The sequence below is a fragment of the Lepisosteus platostomus genome, chromosome 12 (genome assembly GCF_059453375.1).
Source record: "Lepisosteus platostomus isolate fLepPlt1 chromosome 12, fLepPlt1.hap1, whole genome shotgun sequence".
Lineage (NCBI taxonomy): Eukaryota > Metazoa > Chordata > Actinopteri > Semionotiformes > Lepisosteidae > Lepisosteus > Lepisosteus platostomus.
This window is the reverse complement of record NC_142622.1, coordinates 31,169,154-31,189,654: the sequence shown is the minus strand read 5'-3', so window position 1 is coordinate 31,189,654 and position 20,501 is coordinate 31,169,154. Positions and strand designations below refer to the sequence as shown.

Genomic DNA, 20,501 nt, shown 5'->3' with positions numbered 1-20,501 from the left:
TTCTTTATTTTGACTTTAATAATGTAGTTCTGCCAATAGCACAGTCGAAACTATTCTTATGTCATTATCCAATTTATTCAAATTCATTTTAATACATTTTTATACATTGTAATTCTAAGAAATACAATAATTGTTGTTGCTGTTCATCATACACTTAAGAAAATGTAACTACAATGGCATTGTACTTGGATAGAGAATTATACACAAACTCACATCAATGTGTTATGAGGTTAAGTAGAATCCACTAGCCTGTGACACGAACATTTCCCATCTGATGGTTTTAGCAGTCCGGTAATTCAGCAGGTACAAGGTCATGGGCAAACACAAAAAAACAACATGAAAAACCAGCTATTATGTTAATACCCTCAGTGACTGTTTCATGTGCAGCCTTAAAGGCAACCCATGGCAGTTATCCTAGTTCACAGGCTCTCATGTTTTTGTTTTTTTTTTTTCTGTCTCCTTGTGCTTCTTCCAGTTGTTAAAATTATAGTGATTACCCATCGTAAGGTTTATCTGTAATAAAAATGCATCAGCTGGCCAAGGTTTTCATCACTCATTCAATAACCCATTAATATAGCGAAGCTGCCCAGGCATCTTTATAATAACAACTTGGAGGTAATTTTAATCAGCTCGACCAGCTGGTATTTAACAGCAGATGTTGGAGACGCCACATACGGTATATACAAAGTAACAGACAAACATTTTTTTTCTTTTTCTGCAATGATTTTAGAAAAATGTGCATGTGCATGAAGATATTCATACTGCTTAACTTCTCAAATAATTAAAAAATGGGATGAATAAATTATAACATTAATTCATTGCCCATTAAATAAAAGATTTCATTTGATCCTGGTTTTGATCCACAACTCCAAAGGATCCCTTTCAAACTATATTGATATCTGTCAGATTTGTTTATGTAGTAAAGTAAATAAATGTGATGAAATAGAAATTATTTAATTGGGTTAAGAGTATTACATTTTGTGAATGTCACTTTTAAGTCTAAAGAAGGATTTATGAAGGAGTGGTTAGTTGCCATTTATTATAAGTTTTTTTTTGTTGAATTTTACTTCAGTGGTTTTTAAAATATATTAATATTTAAACCATGTTATATATGCATGTTAGGAAAAAACAATTAATTGTTTTAGATTATGATCTATATTTTATATATACAGTACATAGGCATGATTTAAATTTCATAAGACAGAGGGTGGAGATCATACTGCTCACGTTTCTCTCTTGGATATGCAACTACTTTTTACACACAGGCACTGAAGAGTAATGGAAATGCCATCTAACAAGTATAACATCCATTTAATCCTTTTTGTTTTATTTTTCCAACAACTTTGTGTGAATCTGTGATAAATTAACTTCTAGTACTTTTGTATAAAATGTTGGTTGTATCTGAACACATACTGTTGTCATTGAACATATGTTCGATGCATATTGTAAAAAGCTTGATTGATCACCACAACATTTTTAAAAGATCAAATGTTAAAAATAATTTATTTACATCTTAACATGTCTTTAACTTATTTTTAATATTTTTAATTTATTAGAAATATTAAAGATATTTCTAATATATTTTTAAGTTAAATTGCATTATAAATACAAATTATTACTTAAACTTATAAATCAAACACTAAATATCCTTTGTAATAAAACTCCAGACTTGAATGCCTCCCCTGATATCAAAGTAACAATATACTGTATGGACAAAGGACAGAAAAAATGTTGATTTTCCCTCTTTAAAACTAATCAAGAGATGTTGCACTGCTTAGGTCAACTAAATGTATTTTTTTACGGTTTTAGAGGGAAGTAATGCCACAGTGAACTATAAAGTAGTTACACATAAGGGAAATGGAATTTTAAAAACATTACTTTTTAAAATTTTAGAATTATTTAAAAAAATTAAACTTTAAGTTTTTAGTATTTAGTATCAGACAAAAATAGTTCTGGGAAAGTATGGTTAAAGATCCCTGCATAATGTTTATTTCCAATAATCCCTGGATTAGACATGTCTGGCATTTTGTAGGCAGAAGGTTCCCAATAGCAGTTAGACTAACTTTAAGAAAGGAATAAAGGTCATTTTAGAGTTCTTACTGTAAACAGTAAGTAAATTATGCAATACAAAACAAAAACTGAACAGCAGAACAAACACAATTGAATATGTTATTATTTCGATGCAATATCAGAGTTCATTAATTAATGTGGAGAAGTCTGTGTACTTTTATTTTCTTTTCATCTTTTGACTGGCATAGTACTGAACTCAAAACTAAATTCTGTGTGACTGAGAAATATATGAAACAAATATTATAGATTAAATATTCAGTATAAGTAAGGAGAAATATGTTTTGTGATTGTCTACTGTAATTTATTTAGAATTTCCAAAAATGTTTCCCATGGCTGTGAAGATCCCAGTGATTGAAAGTTTTTTATTTTAATCAACCAAACAAAGCCCCTCCCTCAGCACACATTTTTCACACGTAAATGACTGATATGAAAGAAAGGCTTGTCTACAGGACGAAGATTGAGCACCAGAAATTAAAATCCAGCAATGAAACACATTACTTAGAATGCAATTTAAATAAAAAATTCTACTTACCAAGCAAAATTTCAGTAGTTTATTGCAAAAACAGTGTGTTTAGATTTGGTTAGCATGTTTGACAACAGACAGTATGATATATTGCTTGGCACAGCGGTAGGTTAGACTTGACTTGTACCAGCTCCTAGTGTTTTGATTAATGGTAATTGTTTTGATGAAAAGGCATGTTTTATGTTCAACTTATAATCCTGTAAAACAGGAGTCAACTGGCAAGCTCTATAATTAGTGCTCAGTTAGCAAGAGAATATGCAGGGTTTGTCCTCTGATACGTCTTGCCTCTGATTAGTCTTTATAAGGAAGAGCTCAACATTATTTTCATATACTGTTACAAAATCATTGTTTTTGTTGTTGTTTTTTGAGCTACTAAGTTTGTAAAGTAGCAGAAAATGTTCTGTGTCTAATTGATAGACATAAATCCTGCACTGGAGGCATGTTATTCCTTTAGAAGTTGAGTTAAGGTAATGAGATGCTTCAAGTGTGTCATGTGCAAGCTACAGTCTTTAGAATTTAATCCTCCCCTCTACCAGGCATCCTGCTGATAAACTAATTACAGTTATTTGTGAAGTACAAGTGCATCCAGTCATACCTGCATACATGACCACATCTTTTTTTTTCCTATTTATTCTTTTAAAATACTAAATCTTGATATTTTAAGCCAAAGAGAATTAGCTTTATAATGTGAATCTAATCTCTAGTAAACTGTTATTTTAAATACTTACATAATTTTTCAAAGGTTTATAGAAAGTGTTACAAACATTACTTGTTTTTTCCAAGTTGAAATAGTAAGGTGTTTGGACTGGGATTGAGCATTTTTTTGCATACAAATAGCAAACCATTGTGTTTCTGAAACAAAATATTTTCTTGAGGTTGATTTTTTAAAATGCCTGGCTTAAAGAGGAGACATATTGACAGTTCCATGTCTGAAATATATGGTGTTGCTATCGTTTTTCTCACTGTAATGATTTGATTCCATTTACTAACAGGAGCATTGGTAAACTACAGTTAAAATAGTTATTTTTAATATTGTTTAATATTTACAGTTTTGAAATTATTGTTACGCCCACCCCACTGTGCCACAACAGGGTGTGTCGCAGTTGCATTGGCCACACCTCTGTTCTGCACTGATCGCCGAGGAGACACGAAATGGAGAGCACCTGGCTTTAGTGAACAATCGCACACTACAAGGTGCTCTGGTAGGATCCCCCTGTCCTGCACTTGCCTCTCCTGCAATCCTTCCTTGCGTTTCTAGTCCCAGCCCGCCTGCCAGGATCCTGAGCCATCCTGGCGGGCTGTCCTTTACTCCAGGTGGCCCGTTCTCCTGGAGCCCAGCTGCTGATAATTCTCTTCTTGGTCTCACCTCAGGTTGGCCCTTCTCTTTGCCAACCGGCTCTACATCTGTGGTGCAGTGAGATGGCCACTTCCCCTGTACTGTGAATCCCTTGCTCTTGCTCTTGGGTCCTTAATAACTCTGCTTCCTCGCCCATTTTCTGGGGGCAGCACAGGCTGTAACCATTATGCTTTCCATGATGTTATTTTCAAAGTTTATTTAATTATTCATTCATCATAGCAGTTTCTTGCTTCTCTACCTAATTGTGCGTATTTTATTTAAATTAAAAGTCAATTTCACCTTTTAGAATATGCACTGAAAAAATCAAATTTAATACAGAAGCTTTTCACAAATATGAAGTGTAGACTCTTGTGTTTCCATGTCACCATCAAGAAAGTTTAAGCATAATCAGAAATGCAGACATATACTGGATGTCATTATTGATAAAGTTGTGGTTGAAGGTAGCATGGTTATCACCTTAACAATCTGGCACAAGAGAACTACTCATATGGCAGTGTTATCGCTCCTTATATGTGTGTGGCGCTGTGATGAATGAAATAAAGCAGATCACTCTAGTCATGCATGCTGGGTTTTCCCAGAGTGTACAAGGACTGTACATGGAGAAGTCATTATAATATTAGTTTGCATCTTTTGTTGTTGGAGTAGTACAGCTCAAGCTAGTTAGTGACCACCTTGTATTTTTGGTATCACCAACCTGTCTCTCCTTTATTGCAATATTCTTCCTGGTCAAAAGCCAAAACCTTGTAACAGATTCTCCAGGTCCTCACTTGCCTCAAGATCTTTATGCCTCCCTTAATGTTTTAACATAAATCAAATTAATATAAATTTGATTTTTCCTGTAGATTATATTGTAATCAACCCGCAAATTTTAACCTTAACCTGACAAAACCTTCACTTAATTCAGTCAAGAAATTAGCAGTTCAATAGAGAACACAAATGAAGTGTATTGAATTACACTTCACTTCCAGGCACCCTCTTTGTGAATTCCGAGTCTTATTTATGTGTTACACAAACTTGTTTTTCACAGTTGTAGTTCACATCACTGAAACACAGAATTAATACAGTATCAATCAAAACACCAAACTGAGTCTCTGAGACTTACTTCAGACTGAGTGGGTGGCTGTTGGTTGTATTTCTGATCTAATGATGGGTAATGTTTCTGGTTCATTGTTTAATAAAAAAAAATACAATTAATTTCAGACAGGACAGAAAACATATTAGAAATGTTGAGGTTATACATTAATTACCTTAAATAGAAACCACACAAATAAGCTTGATTTGATAACCTGTATTGACCCTTTGTGAGCTGTTGTATGGGTTTTATGGGGCTCAGCAAGCTGACCTTGAGACTTCTAGATTTAGGATCGCAATTCTGGACTACTTTGAACTTTGTTGGTTGGTTCTCATTTGTCTTCTGTCTGGTTTTGACTGCTGTTGCTGAATCCGTTGTTCACAATTTTTCAGTGAAAGTAGATAGCTGTTGCAGTGCCAGTCTCCTCAAGGGTCAAGACAACAATGAGCTTGATCATGCACAATATGCAACTGGGTATAAGTGATGAGTGGTTCAGATGTGACCTGTACTGCCTTGGGCATGGCATGAAGGGATGGACTACACATATCTTGGATTTATAAAGTGAACATTAATATACATTTTTTGATCATAGCAAGTGTATTTGCAGTACCATTAACTATAGTTATTGTTGCCCTTAGGGGAGCCTGTCAGTTTCAGAACGCACAGCAGAACTCTTAAGTCTATGCATTTGTAGTTAACAAAAAGGAAATAAAAAATCCTTAAAAATAAAATTAGCCAATTTGAAAATGGAAAATTAATAGCTTCGTAGAAAGCTTCACCATACGGTCTGTGTGATTGACTATTTGCTATAACTTGAAAATCAGAGGGATTCAGCAATGCAAATTGTAGTGTTCTATGCATGTGTAATATCATGATTTATCATTTTAAAAAAGTAGTATCACAACCTACAGTCTAGGAGCAGTGATTGCCACAAACACTTTTTTATTTGCGAAGGCCTTAGCAGGACCTGATTAATGTGAATTGATGCTATTCCAGTTAATTCAATTTCTGAATACATCCCTTGTGAAAGGTTAAGGATAATTGGCTGTTGTCAGGCATGATACAAGCACACTTTAGTTATGTCCTGTGATTCTCCCTTTTGTATCCCTGTAGTGTAAGTAAAACAACATGCTTAATTATCCTAAATTGTAGAGTGTTCTTTTGTTTTGGAGTCTATTGTCCACTCGGGTGTAAACTGTGGCCACCAAATTTGGTATACATTAGGCCACCCATGCTTCAGTATCAAACAGACAGAATTGCCTTTTCTAAATTTGAACTTAATTGATAAAATCCTGGTGTTTTTATTATACAGAGCTGTGATAGATGGGTGATAAATGGCCTTCTCCCATTTGTAACACTTATTCCTATGTTTTCATACAATTCAAAAGTAAATTAAGGATTAGTCTTTAAATTACAATTGAAGTGTTCCACTTAAAGCGTAAATGAGGAGCAATGGAGAATCTTAATAGTCTCCAAATGTTGCGGTATCAGACTCTTCCACATTCTCTAAAAAATAAAGCACAGAAAAAAGAACTATTAATACATTACCAAAAGCTTAAATATAGTAAGTGAATTATCAGTTCACTTACCAGTAAGCAGTTGTGTCAGATAACTTATGCTTATTAGATTCTGTAACATGCAGATGAGGTTCAAATGTAATATTCAAAGCCATTATGAATGTGAATTGCATTGACTAGTCTGTTCAGTAAACTTTCTTAGAATTGGAGGGGTTGCAAGTCAACTAGCATCTGTGGTGTCGTATAATTCTTTTGTCAGACGATAGACTAATGTTTCTATCCTAAACCTGTAGTGACACCAAATGTGTTTCTTCTGAGCTTCTGTTGAGCCTTTTAATAACATATCATTTACCCATATTAGCTCTTCACATTGCTCCTTCTCTGCTAGGCATCTCCATATGTGCAGGAGTATGGAAGTGTTGGGTCATAAATCACCAGAGCTTTAATTAAATAATCTTATCATGGTGTGCTTTGGAAACCCACGCTAAATAGGCACTGGATTTTTTTTTAGATTGCAGTAAATGCAGTAATATAGTTTAGCTACATGCATTGTTAAAAGAAAATATTTCTTTCTGAAGACTTTGTTTTAAAAATATGTTTGCAGAGTAAACAATTTAGATTTAATGATAGTAAAAATAAAATTTATCTAGATGTATCTTTTCTGCCAGATATGAAGCATTTAGTCCTAATGGTTGCATTTTTCTATTTTGTTCTTTAATACTTCCTATATAGCAATTCGCTGCATTTCCTCTAAGTATATTTTTATTTAAGGAAAGTTTTTTGAAGGATTCAGCAGAAACTGAGCATCATAACCTATTTTATAGAGACAGCTAAGTGGTTCACTATTTCATGCATTTTCTTGCCTTTCTAGCTCTTCCATGTGTATGATTTGTATTGAAGCACATTTTAAGCCTGTTAAGCAAGCTATTATTAAATGTTTTATGAAGAATGATTCGAGATTTATAACTTTTAGGTGTATTTCCTGTCATTTTTGTTAGAAATAACAATAAAGAACATTATTTTAATGTAGTACAGTATTTGAGAAAACTGAGGTGGCTGATATGGGAGGATGATCTTAATTCTGCTTGTCGTTGGTGTATCTGGTTTGTAACAGCAAACCTACATTTTTTTTTTCTCTAAGTGGTTTGTTTTTCCCTGGGTTCAGAAGACCTTATGCATTTTTATTGCCATCTGGAGGATTTCAACAGGTCCTAACAAGGAAAATCTGTGTAGAAATCGCTTAATGTTAAGTAAATGTAAGTCAGTGACACTAATTTCACTGGTCAAATGTTTTGTGAAAGTAGTGCGCTTTGACAGGTAATTTACTAAGTACCTTTTCAGAAAGCGGCAGGTTTGATGGGCTGTCTCATAAGTTATTTGACATTTGTCCCTAGTCAGACCGGATGCCACATGAAAAATTTAGTCAGGCAAGGAGCTCCAAGGAATAAACATTTCTCTAGTGCAGCTCACAGGGGACTCAACAAGGTGAGCAGAACTTCAGCTTGTCACGGATGCACGGTTCTGACAAACATAAGTAGATGCTAATGGCTAAATCGTGACAGAATAAAGTCCCATAACCATATGGCTAATTGCCACAACAATATCTTCACTGTTATTAATCAAGTTTTCATAGTGTGCCATGATAATTGGAATAATTAGTAACAGCATAGGCATCGCTTGCCTCTGCCATGCACTCTTCAAACAGAGACCCAAAAGAACTGCAGTCACACTTTCCTTTCTCTGTTGTTTAGTGCTCTACTCTGCAGCAAATACTGTGGATAATTAATGAATTACTTCTTTGTCACCAGGGTCTCAGTTGCTACCTGGAGTGATATAGGGCACAAAGGTAGCTAAATGAGGCCACTGCACACACCGCTTGCTATTTTTAAAAAGTGAAAAAGGCTGCTAAGTCATTAGTTCCTGGAGAAGATCCTGTATTAACAAGGTTGAATTCATTGTAGGTCCAGTAGGCTTTCTTTTGTTCATTATTAAACCAGAGTTTAATATGCCTCTAAGTACATACTCTTTACAGAACTATTGTAGACTCCAGATTTAAAACTGTGTATTTATGTTGTTGGTATAAATTAGCTCTTTTTCTGGTGTGGCATGCTTTATTTTGCAAAAGGAAGATGAACCTGAAATTCTGAATCCTTTGCTCTCAGATGGCACTGCAAACATGATGCATTGGGTCTGACATTTGCTTGGTAAAATACCCTTGAAATGAGTCTTGTGCCATTACTATTTATTCAGAATCTCCAGGCAATTTAGTTTCAGATTTAAGGAATGGATATCAAACTTCCCTTTTATTGATAATGAAGAGGTCAGGATGACCTATCTTTTTCATCGTAATGAAGAAAAGTCAATGTTGGTAACATAACGGAAGAATTGTGCACTGGGCGTAAAAGCCATGTTAAAGCCATGTTCTCTTTCATATTCTTTTGAGGATACAGTAGAATGAACACGTATTTTAGTGAATAAAGAAAGATGTTCATAAAAATAGCCTGTAAATGCAGAAAAGACATAAAAATGAAATATACAACTTTTTTAGAAACATTGACTTGATTGAATAGATGTTAGTATTCTGCATTTCTGTTATTTATCTGTTGATAGGTTTTATACTTACTCATGTCCTTACAAATTGATGGGTTTTATTTTCTTATGAGAAATCGGACATCATATTATTATAGTAGTGCTCCTATTTTGTTGGAACAAAACTGATACGGTAATTTATAAAAGAAAGGATTTAAAATAATTCCCTTGTCCTGTTCTACTTTTTCATGGCATTATGTTTTGCTATATTTTGTAATGTGCATGTTCTGTTGTTTCTGGTTAGATTATTTGAGAAACTGATTGCTGAAATAGATTCTGAAAACCCTTCTGCCTGTTTGAATAAGCATACAGCAGCAGGGAAATCACTGGATATTTTATAAGGTTTCAACGGCCAGGAGACATATTTTTCCTCATGTGATGTTTACATAAATGGTTTTTAATAGAACATTTGAGTCTGTACTATATGATTAGCCAGGTTTGACTGGAATTCCTCAAGTGACAGGGTGTACAAATAACCAAGCACTGCTTGGGCCTTTGGGATTTTGAGTGCAATTTCTGTGCTTCCTGTGCAACAATGACCAAGGTGGATTAACAGGCTCCTGAAACATTTCACAGTGGTCAGCAGTGGCTGCATCACTCTCTCCAATTCCTGCAGTGTGCAAATGACAAACGACTTACCTATTTATGGAGGAACACATGCTCTGCCCTCACTCTTAATATTCCTGAAGTAATGTTGTGGCCATTAATTATGAATCAGTTACAATAAGCAATTCCAAATTGAGGATCTGTAAAATATATATGAAAAATAAGGAGACACTCAGTAATAATTTCCAAATGAAATAATTTCAGAGAATAAAAAAATTAAGATTTATAAGATTTATTAACTAGCATAGGAGTTAAAGTTAGTACTATCATTTTTGTATATTGTATGTAATATCATGTTTAAGTGAACAGAATTTAAGTTCACAGTATCATTTTTTAAAGAAATGCTTAGAAGTATTTTGATTCCCCTTACATGTCTTTCATATCACTGTAAGTCTCTTTTCAACCTTTTTTCTGTGTTGAATATCATATAGTATATCGTAAGCTTGAATACGAATGTATCCACCAGATAAACTGACACAAATTACTCATTCCACTGCCTGCTTTTCTGTTTTCCCCGGATGATTATTTTCTCTTTTCCTTTTTTCAGCACTAAATCCAACAGAGCATTGTGTCTAACCTGTCAACAGGTTAGTCAGTAGTCCTGTCAACACATCAGATTGTACTGCAAGAATTAGTTGTTTTGTTTTGCAAAAAGTTTTTTTTCTTATATGTTCTGGTTGTTGTTGAATAGCTTGAATACTTTTGCAGAATAAGCAGAATGTAGGCAGGGAAACAGCTGTTACTGATACAAAGTATGTACAAGCCTTCTTTCTTCCTCAGATTTACCACAGAGGTAATGTTTTGAAAATTAGGAAAAACAGCTGTTTTTTGACCATAAAATCTAAAACTGGAGTGTTAATTATTTCCCAATAGAGGAAGAATTATACAAACTTAAAAAGTCTAGAGGGAATAACCAGACAGGTGGGCAAGTAAAGAAACTAATTCTTCTAAGTGCTCTGCTGGCCCCTTACCATTGTGTGAGTGGTGGTGGATAATTTTGTGAGAGACACTAACAGATAAATTATTGTGCATGCAGTTCATCTGCCTGGAAAATAATTGGGAATCTAAAACATTCTTAATTTTAATTGGCTTTGGCATTGTATACTATATGATCAAGAAAATAAACTTTTTTTATTTAACTCTCCTCTGTCTATGCTGTATGTGTAATAAGTCAAAAGATAGTGATTTTGAGTCTGGTGGTTCTTTTTTGTAATATGTTGTTATTTGTATTACATTAGAAAAATCCAAAACTGCATACAATTGTATTAAAACAAAAATATGAGTCTTCCATGGAGGATATTAAGTGCATATGAGACTGAATAAAAACTTGGACTGATTATTTTTCAATGGAAGTCACATCACCTACTAAAATTTGAGAATTGGTCTCTTGTAGGCTACTTTTTAGGGTTGCAGGAGGTCTAAATGTATTTTTATGGTTTAACAACGTTACTGTAAACACAAATTCTCAATTAATATTTCACACATAATACAGTTCCAGTTGAACAGTAATGTTAGCTGGCACTCATCAAAGAGTGACAATACAGTTAAAATTGTTGAACTAGTTACTTAGAAGCTAAGTATTATGCTTTTGTGATTTTTGTTATATTTTTACATATTATAACCCTTAATAATAAATACAAATTAGTTGCTACATACCTGATTAGTTCTGTTTTGAGACTTATAATGTATAATTTTCTGAATGACCTTATGAGATTTATTTCAATTTGTTGAAGACAAAATGTTTATCTTGTTTCTGACTAAGCATCTGACAATTCTAAGATTGTAATCAGTAATTCTTATCCGATATTCTAGATCTTTCTATCTTATAAGTAAATTGTAGTCTTTGAATATAGTTTGCTTTAAATTTCAAAGCGGCAATGAGGTGTGAAGGTCCAAACTCTTACTTATGCATAGGTTCAGAGCAGTGCAGTAATAGAAGTACTGGCACCAATGACTTCCATGGCTCAGATGGAATGTTTAAAACACCAGATTAGCAATTTGAAAGCCAAGGGACTGTATGGTTATGTGTACGTTTTTTTCAATTATTGTAAGAAGTTTCTCTCTTCTGATATTTAATAGGGATGACATTAATGAAATTGTTTATTACTTTAATTATTTCTTGGGTATATCACTCCAGCTGCCTCCTACCAGCTCCATGCAGGATTTGAATATTTCAGAATCAAGAAGGCCTTTAAGTTTTTACTGCCAGAGCAATAAAATATAGGGAAGACCAGAACTTACAACATTAGTTTTTATTACTTAACCTTACAGTAAGGTTAATAAATGTCATGAAAATCTAAAAGATACAGTTAATTATAGTGTTTTTATATTAATTCAGGTACAGAGATATATTTTTGTAAAACAGATCCAAAGAAAATAACATTATAGCAGAAATATATTTTTTTAGAAGGTAACTGAAACCTAATGTAGCAATACTAAATATTACCTTTGTATACTTCAAGACATAGCTGTGTTTTTAGCTTTGAATTGGTTTCATGTCAGATGTGTTTTTAAAACAAGTATTGTGGATATTTCCTTGCCAAACATGGTGTGTTATATCTGTTTTTCACAATTTCTTACACTGATAGTTGCTTCTTGCCAGAAACTCTTTCTAACTGGGATTTTATTGAAACAAATCCTTTTATAACAATCATATAATAAACAGAAAAAATGAAGTGTCACCAGTAGTACAAACAAAAATGCACAATTAAAATGCACAATTTAAGTGGAGATTATCCAAAGGTAACAGTGCAGTTACTGATTTTTACCTAATATCACATTTCTAAAACATTTATGTGAAGATAAGATGTTTATTAAACAGCACATTAACAAAGCTAGTGTATTTCATGAACAGCCCTACTGCAATATGAGAAAAAACTAGTTCCAGCTGGCCATTCCATCTTCAGTAGTAGTTACAGTATACTGTAGTTGACGCACACCAAAGCATTGACTCCCTCTAGATGTCCACACTTGTGAACATCCCCCTGCATCATCAAGGTTTAAAGGTATATATTATACTCTTTATGCTGGTTAAAGTAACTACATGCAGTTGTTAGCATCATCTTTCTATAGGCATGTATCTATAAACAACGATGATGTAACCTTAAAATCTTAATAAAATCTTAGCTTGTTTATACATTTGCACTCTTATATATCCATCCATTTATTCATCAGTGCATTAGATAGCCACTTACTTATGGTAATAACTATAGGCAACCGAGTATACAGCACAATAACGTCAATCTATCACTGGATATAAATGTACAGAAGCACACTTGGCCAATTTAGAAACACAGATGAAACTAGCCAAAGATGAGAGAAAGCCAGAGCATCGTGTCGAACGCCACACATGACAACATGCAGAATACACTGTATTGAAGAAAATAATAAAATGTCAACAAAAACATTTTGTGTGTGCTGTACTGAAAAAGTCATGTAACATAATTGTCTGTATTTGAAAAGAATGTTAATGTACAAATATAACAAAAAGGGTACAATGATATATTTTATAAAAAATGAGTAACAATACAGTTACCTAGAGAGGCTATTAAATTAATATTATGATTTATTGGTGTGCTAGTGAATTAAATCTGAATTAAGAGTTTTGTACGAAGAGAAAGAGTTTTGCTTCGTTCCAGCTGTTCACTAAGATATGACGGTTTGGGAAAGAAGCACCTGTTAAGTGGGTATTAATATGATGAGGTAAACATGGAAAATATTCTGTGGCACAGTGTGCTAGTAATACCTGGCTAAACCATGTATTTTTAATTAAATACAGTGCACACTCAGCTCTTTAAGGCGTTCCTTCAGTGGTTTATTGTGGGATTTCTTTCCATATTTGCTGTTTATTCAGAATATAGATGTTAAAATATCTATATTATCTTGCTTGACAACTGTAATTTACAACATACTGTAATCTTTCCAACTGTGCGCTCCCAGCTAGAGTCTTAACAATCCAGATTCTGTCCTGGATGAACCGGACCGAGGCAAGTCTACGCCCTGTATACATTACCAGTACATTGTAGGCCATGTCCACAGACAGTGGGAAATTAGACATGCCAGTATACCCTGTACAGGACATAGAGATAACATGCACACTTCACACAGAAGCCACTGCTGTGAAAACCAAAGCCAGGTCATAAGAGCTGTGAACTAAATGACACACTCTACCCTTTCTATCATCGTAAAATAGGTTTTATAATGCACAATAATTTGCTAATATTACTGACAATTACAATTAGATCATAATTTGGTTATTTTTGTTTTGCCAGTAAATTGTAGTTACAATGAAATACTTGTTTTAAAATTGAGTTCCTTTGTTTAAATTGATATGCCAAGCTTTGATTTGAGAAGCTTAGAGACATCTAAATGCAGTCACATATAACCACCATAAGGTTTTCTGTGCTAATTCTAAAAAAAATTAACTTGTCAGTATGCCCTGTGTCAATAAAATGTCTGTGAGGATTTCTTTTTCAGGTTTTACAAAGGTGAGAAAGAGTAATATGGTGAAAGAATGACAGTAATTTTTTGTGTAAAAAAATAAGTTGCGTTAAGTTGGAATTTTAGTTTAGCTGTTGGGTTCACAGATTAATGTTGGGTTGGGTTCTGTTAATTAGGTTTAGATTTGGTTTCAGTCATTTTTGTTTTGTTTTTCCACTAGTATACATTTATAGTGTATACTGTATAGGGAATTTTTGTTTATGTGCCTGATAAGATTTTAAGAGCTACACTTGCTGGTGAAATTATACAAATTTATGTATGGAGTGAAAGAAGAAATATATTGCCAAAAATAGGGATGTTGCTTATTTTTATAACAGGGAGTGCCAAAAATATGCGTGAATTTGAAAGGTGTTAACTGTAAGAGCATTTTTTAATTAAAACAGACAACATTAGCAGTATGAATCGCTCTTTTTGCACTTGTAAGAGTGTTTTTGATTGTTTTGTGTTTTTGATTTGCAGCCGATGGGTCAGATTGCTGTTTGGGAGAGAATTTCCTCTTCAAGATCTGCTTGTGGTCTGGGATGCGCTTTTTGCCGACAGTATTACCTTGGATTTAGTTGACTACATTTTTGTAGCCATGCTTCTGTACATCAGAGATGCTTGTGAGTATGACTTTATTTACCAAAGAAGCACTAATGTAACCAAATATATTTACAAGCATATGTCAATTTGTAGTTAAAGTCCATGATAAAGTGGATTTTTTCTCACAATTGACTCATACAACTCGTTTCTAAGATAGACTTTCTGTGCTCTAATGTGTGATAAGTACACCACCTACTGGTAAAAGACTAACCCAGACTTGACCAACTTTCTTCAGTTTCATTCTACCAATATTCCCGTCTTCTGTGTTCTTTTTATTTATTTGTATTGTAAAATACAAACTCCATAAGGAAGATCAGTAGATTGTGTTAATAGTGTGAGAAATTGTTTTACATAAATGTTTGCTCATTAAAATTGACAGTCTGAAATGTCTCGTCACATGTGAATGTTAACTTCCTTCATTATGTTTTCTTGATTTTCTGACATGAACAAAGACTATATATAGCTGTTTTGCCTTAGCAATTTGAAAAATATAAATTTCAATTTTGTTTATCAGAATATAGTATCTAGATTATTGTATTCTTCCTATGGACCCGTCAAAAAGGTCAATAAGTGAAGCTGTAATTTTGTCTCTAATGCAAAGTCAATCCAGAACTTTATAAACAGTTTAACACCAAGAACCTTTTTTTAAAAAAGCATGTCTGTTCAATAACAGTGCTTTTATATTTTAATCAGATATGAACTAATTAAATTAAACATTTAAAATAATTAGCTATCATATAGAGCCTACACGGTCCCATTTTGGATTTTTAAAAACAAAGATAAGCAATTCTATCCTCGTATGTGACTTGCTTCACAACAGAATCACCGGCTGTACTGACGAAGACAATTGTCAGTGTTTCGCCCACTATGTAGTTTTCAGGTTTTCAGTTAGAACTGCCTTTGATTTATTTGTACCGGGAACACCTCTCGGTTGAACAGATAATATGTCAGTGAAGCAGATTAAGGGACAAACAATCGCACATCTAAGTATAAAGAGCTGACTGCTTAACTGACTGTGAAGATCAACCTTTTGCTGCAGCCCCTTTGTTGCATCATGCTGCAGCATCAGCACAAACTTCTGGGAATAAGCTGTCGCATAACCTGCCTCCCAGAGGATGTTAACTGGTAGTTCTGGTGAGATTGAGTAGAGCAGAAATGTATAATGACAGACAGAAGTACTTGGTCACTCATTAAGTTATTCTGACATTTGTCTTTAGCCTATCTGTTTACTTACCTGCTGAAGTACCTGCTGAAGTATTATGATGTGCGTGTTTCTTAGTTCAGCGGTCAGCAGTTGTTAAAAATGATAGGACAGTTATTTTAGACAATTCTTATGCTGTATTTTTGTTTTTGCTTTGATATGCAGTTCCGTGAAAAGCCTTACATAAAACATAAATTGAAGAGGTTGGAGAAAAAGGTTTCCTAAGTAACTCCTGTCAGTTTTTCAATATGTTAAGTATGTTATTGTTTTAACCTTATTTATTTTCTTTAACAGCTTTTACCCTGTTTTTCCCTTTGTCTTTACATATTTACTTCCATAATGAGAAATGACAAACAATTTCAGTGAGACTTTTTCTTTGTGTCAAAGCTTTCAGACGCTGAATAGTGTGTCCTTCAATGCTGTGCAGTTTACACATTCCTCCACAGCCATGGAGTTCCTGACCACAAGGGGTCATTTTCTCCAAAATAAACCTTCTGAATTTCACAATTCACTAGCCACATACTAGAAAAATAGACAGTAGAGACACACAAATCCTGGAGGCACTAAAAAATCTTTCTGGATCCAGGCCTTTTATTCCTGCAGGATATTTTTAGGTATCAGTTGGGAGTTTGTTGTCTATTTCGTATTTTAAGTTGCATATGCATGGACCTACTGCTAGACAAACTATTGTATTTTTTAAAATAACAGTTTCCTTCCGTACAACTCCCATGGTGTAAGGTGTGTAGCTCTCTGTTTAAAAGGCTTAGTGCACTAAACATGTTACACCCTGATTGCACAGCCTTGTTTTTTTAATTCCAAATTCATAAATACTTTGAATTACACCTAATGGGACGTAAGAGATGTGCTCATAACAACCTTTTATTTTTGCCTAAAGTGAATAAATCCATCCTCCTAGAAGCTTGGTTAATGTAGCCCCTATAGTAGGAGCTCAAGATGTCTTTTTGAAAGCTGGCCTGAATAAGTTCAATGCTTAGATATTACTAACAAATCAAAGATGAGCAATGATGCATTGATACACTAATGACATGAATGAAAAGATACAGCAATCAGACACAAGAGAACAAAAAGTATGGTGAAAGAATAAGGAGGGTAAGTGAGCACTTTACAAATGAAAGCAGATGTATGAAATTACAAGCTGTCGGAACAGCAACGGAAATGAAGATGATAAAGTGTTTCCCTACCCCGATTATAATTATTCATTTGATTCACTTGTGTGTTTTCATTTTGAAAAAGGAAAAACAAGGTACAAAAAAGATAAGGAGGACCTTTAAAATTTTTTATTAGTGGCACTAACAAGTCGTTATGGTAGTCAGAGAAATACTTTTGTCTTTTTCCTTTTTTTACTTTTTTGATGGATCGTATTGTTCTTCTCCAGTGATTGATTGCATCGCCTGTGGAAAATAATCCTGCTACATACTCTGCATGAAAGAGTAGAAAAGAGTTTGTCAGTACCATTGATCTTATAATAAATTAAATGTTGTATTTATAGTGCATTTTACTATTAAGTGTGGTTCATTAGGGTCAGAGAAATTTATTTCAGGCCATGTCCCTAGAAACTATTTGAAAGCAGTACGCCAGCCTCAGATTTAGTTTTTTTTTAAAAGACACAGTTACAGTATTTCAGGTGGGTAGCTGCATCAACATGCGTAGGCTGCAAAGGAACAAGTAATAGGTTTATTAACGTTTCGGCCGTGGAGCCTTCTTCAGGTGTGAGGTGTGAGTTACAGTATTTGCCAGTTTGTGATGACAAAACAGCCTTTGAAACCCCGTAATATCAAAATAACTTAACTGCCTGTGGTAAAGACGATTTGGACAGGCAGAATTTTTATGTAGAAACTAATTTTTTAACCTTACTGATGTTATAAGAAGGGATCCCATAATCCATTTTCTGTGGAAAGATGCACTTCTGTTTCAGATTTGATCAGTTTTATGCATTAATTGAAAGTCATGTATCAAATCAATAAAATTGCCAACTGCAGTTAAATATACAGTTAAAACTAAATATTCTTTAGATTTACATTTTGTGCACTTAAAATATATGCCTTTAGTGTCAGAATCTACACAGATAGTGTGCGTTCTGTAGTGTGTGTATAGGTCAACACCTACATTACTTGTGTCTTCTCCTAACCACCCTTTCAGCTGCATGTACAGTGTAATGCTTTTTCTCTGGATCGAGATACATGTCTATTGCAAGTTGCTGTACATCTGGATGTGATTTATCCTTATGGTAGCACAGTCATTTAGAATGCGCAAGGTATCCATAAGCGTGCCGCAATAGTCACTGCGGTGTACAGAAGCAACATTTTTCCACAATTGTCAAATGCAGGACTGCATTACTCTGTAACATTGCCATGTGGTGAAGTGAAGACTCAAATTTCTCAACCACTAAGCTGCTACACACCGGTGTGCTGTCAGTTGATGTCAAGTGTGTGTATAAAGAACCTTATGCGGTATATGAGAAATAAATTGTTTAAAACATAAAACTAAAAGAATATGACTCAAAAAACAAAAAATGTATTGAAAATCCAAAACACTTTACTAAAACCTCAAAGGGGTAGTTAGAATGTCAGCTTTTCTTGATCACATTGTGACAGGGCAGTTAACATGTTTAGTATTTTATTTTTGGCTTCTGAGAAAGTGATGTGTCTTGATATTTAATAATTTCTACAAAGTCTGCTGCTGGTGGAAAAAAGTTGGAATTGTTGCCTTAAGAGTACACTATAGCTACCCGTGGTTGACAGGCAAATGAGTACCGTGCTATGTCAAAGAAAAATCAGTTTCCAAATATAAACCGTAAAACATAAATCTAGTTGGCCCAGTCTTCCCAGTGCCTTCAAAAACTACACTTCCCAGAAAGGTTCTGCCTAGACTTGGAGTTTTTCAGTCATGTGCTGTTTATTGTTTTTAGTTTGAACTTCACAAATGTTCATGGAAAATAGTTAAAACAATCACGTCACAAATGTCGGAAAACCATGACAGCAACTGACAAGAGTTAAATAATTCAATGCAGAAAATATTTATGAAGAAGGTGGAATACTGTTGTGTACCTTATCTTTTTATTTTCAGATATGACTACCAGCTATGTAAAAATTATATTTATGTTCATAATATAGTTATTAACATTTTGGTTATTTTTATTTTAAGCTACCATAATTTCCCATTAGACACATGATTCCATCTTAAGTGGATTTAGAGAAGCAGGCTTCTAGTACATGGATGTCACAGTACTATATTTTGAAGTACTGTATAATGAAAGATCTTTCAATCTAATTGATTCAGGCTTAATTCATGGCATGTACTGTTATCCCCCTTTCAGAAAATAAAACTATAAGCAACTTCACATTTATATATGCTTATATATAAAATATAAAATATATAGCCTAGAAATATGTTATTGTTAATATTGTTAAACTAAGAAAAAAACACGAAAAGCGATACACTGAAGAGAACTGTAGTATACCGCAGTGCTAAGTTTTGACTGGGCATTCTCTATGGCCGCAGCATCTCTGTAATTGTTAATACACTGTACAAGATCTGCATTTATTTGGAATCTGCAGTGTGTGGGTGGATCCCCTCATCTTGACATCTTGAGGTCTTTCTCATCTTCATTTGCAGTTCTGGTTTTCATTCACACAGCATCTTATGTGGCTGTCTCTTTTAATCACATGCATTATTCCCACTGAATATGTCAGAAATGATGTACCTCCTCACCACTTCTTATATTGTTGTTTTTACTTTTCTGTAACTAAACTTTATTTTTGAAATCGTATAACCTCTGTAAGAAAATCTGGGCAAAACCTCGATTTCTTTCCTAATAAAAGACAAAGTTATAATCTTGTAGACTGTAAATGTAAAAGTAAAAAAGTGGTTTAATTTTGGGGGAACAAATGCAGCTCATACGTTGTATACTGTAAGTTCTGCTGTTGTCACAATAATTTAATAACAGACAAAACTTTTAAGAGTTTATGTCCTAAGAAATTCTTACAGTAGTTCCTCCTCCAAATGTTGTGTATTTTATCTGTATTCCAGTGATTGCCAGTAACTACCAGACCTGCTTGGGGCTGCTTATGCACTACCCTCCTATTGGAGATATACATGCCCTCCTTCAAAAAGCTCTTTTCCTCAGAGATCCCAAGGTAATGTCCTGTTTCTTTGTTTTTCCAGCTGCTTCTGAATGTTCCTGTGTACACCATCTGCAAATATTTTACAGGTTTCATGGGTGTGTTAATTACTAAGATGAAAATTCATAAATGTGAAAAATAACAAGAGTGGTTCGATTGGTTTTGCAGCACAGAGGAGAAAGAGAAGAAGAGCTGCTTACGAATGCAGATTGCATTGTTTAGTCCAAATAAACAGCATAATATTGAAAGTAAAGTTGAAAAAGAGCTAATAAGGGGTTCCCTAGGTTGGCCTGTGGTTACAAAACCACAGGCCCACCATGATAAAGAGATCTTTGGGGATAC

The 20,501-nt window shown here is 34.0% G+C and overlaps 1 protein-coding gene across 1 annotated transcript in view; it reads left to right on the top strand.

Annotated features, from left to right (window-relative positions):
* Positions 1 to 20,501, top strand: part of tbc1d5 (TBC1 domain family, member 5) — a 234,540-nt gene that overhangs the window by 163,123 nt on the left and 50,916 nt on the right. The window contains exons 14-15 of the mRNA XM_088601617.1: positions 14,694 to 14,836; positions 20,068 to 20,174. Coding sequence (XP_088457743.1) covers positions 14,694 to 14,836; positions 20,068 to 20,174 — 250 coding nt within the window. The remainder of the gene's footprint in view (positions 1 to 14,693; positions 14,837 to 20,067; positions 20,175 to 20,501) is intronic.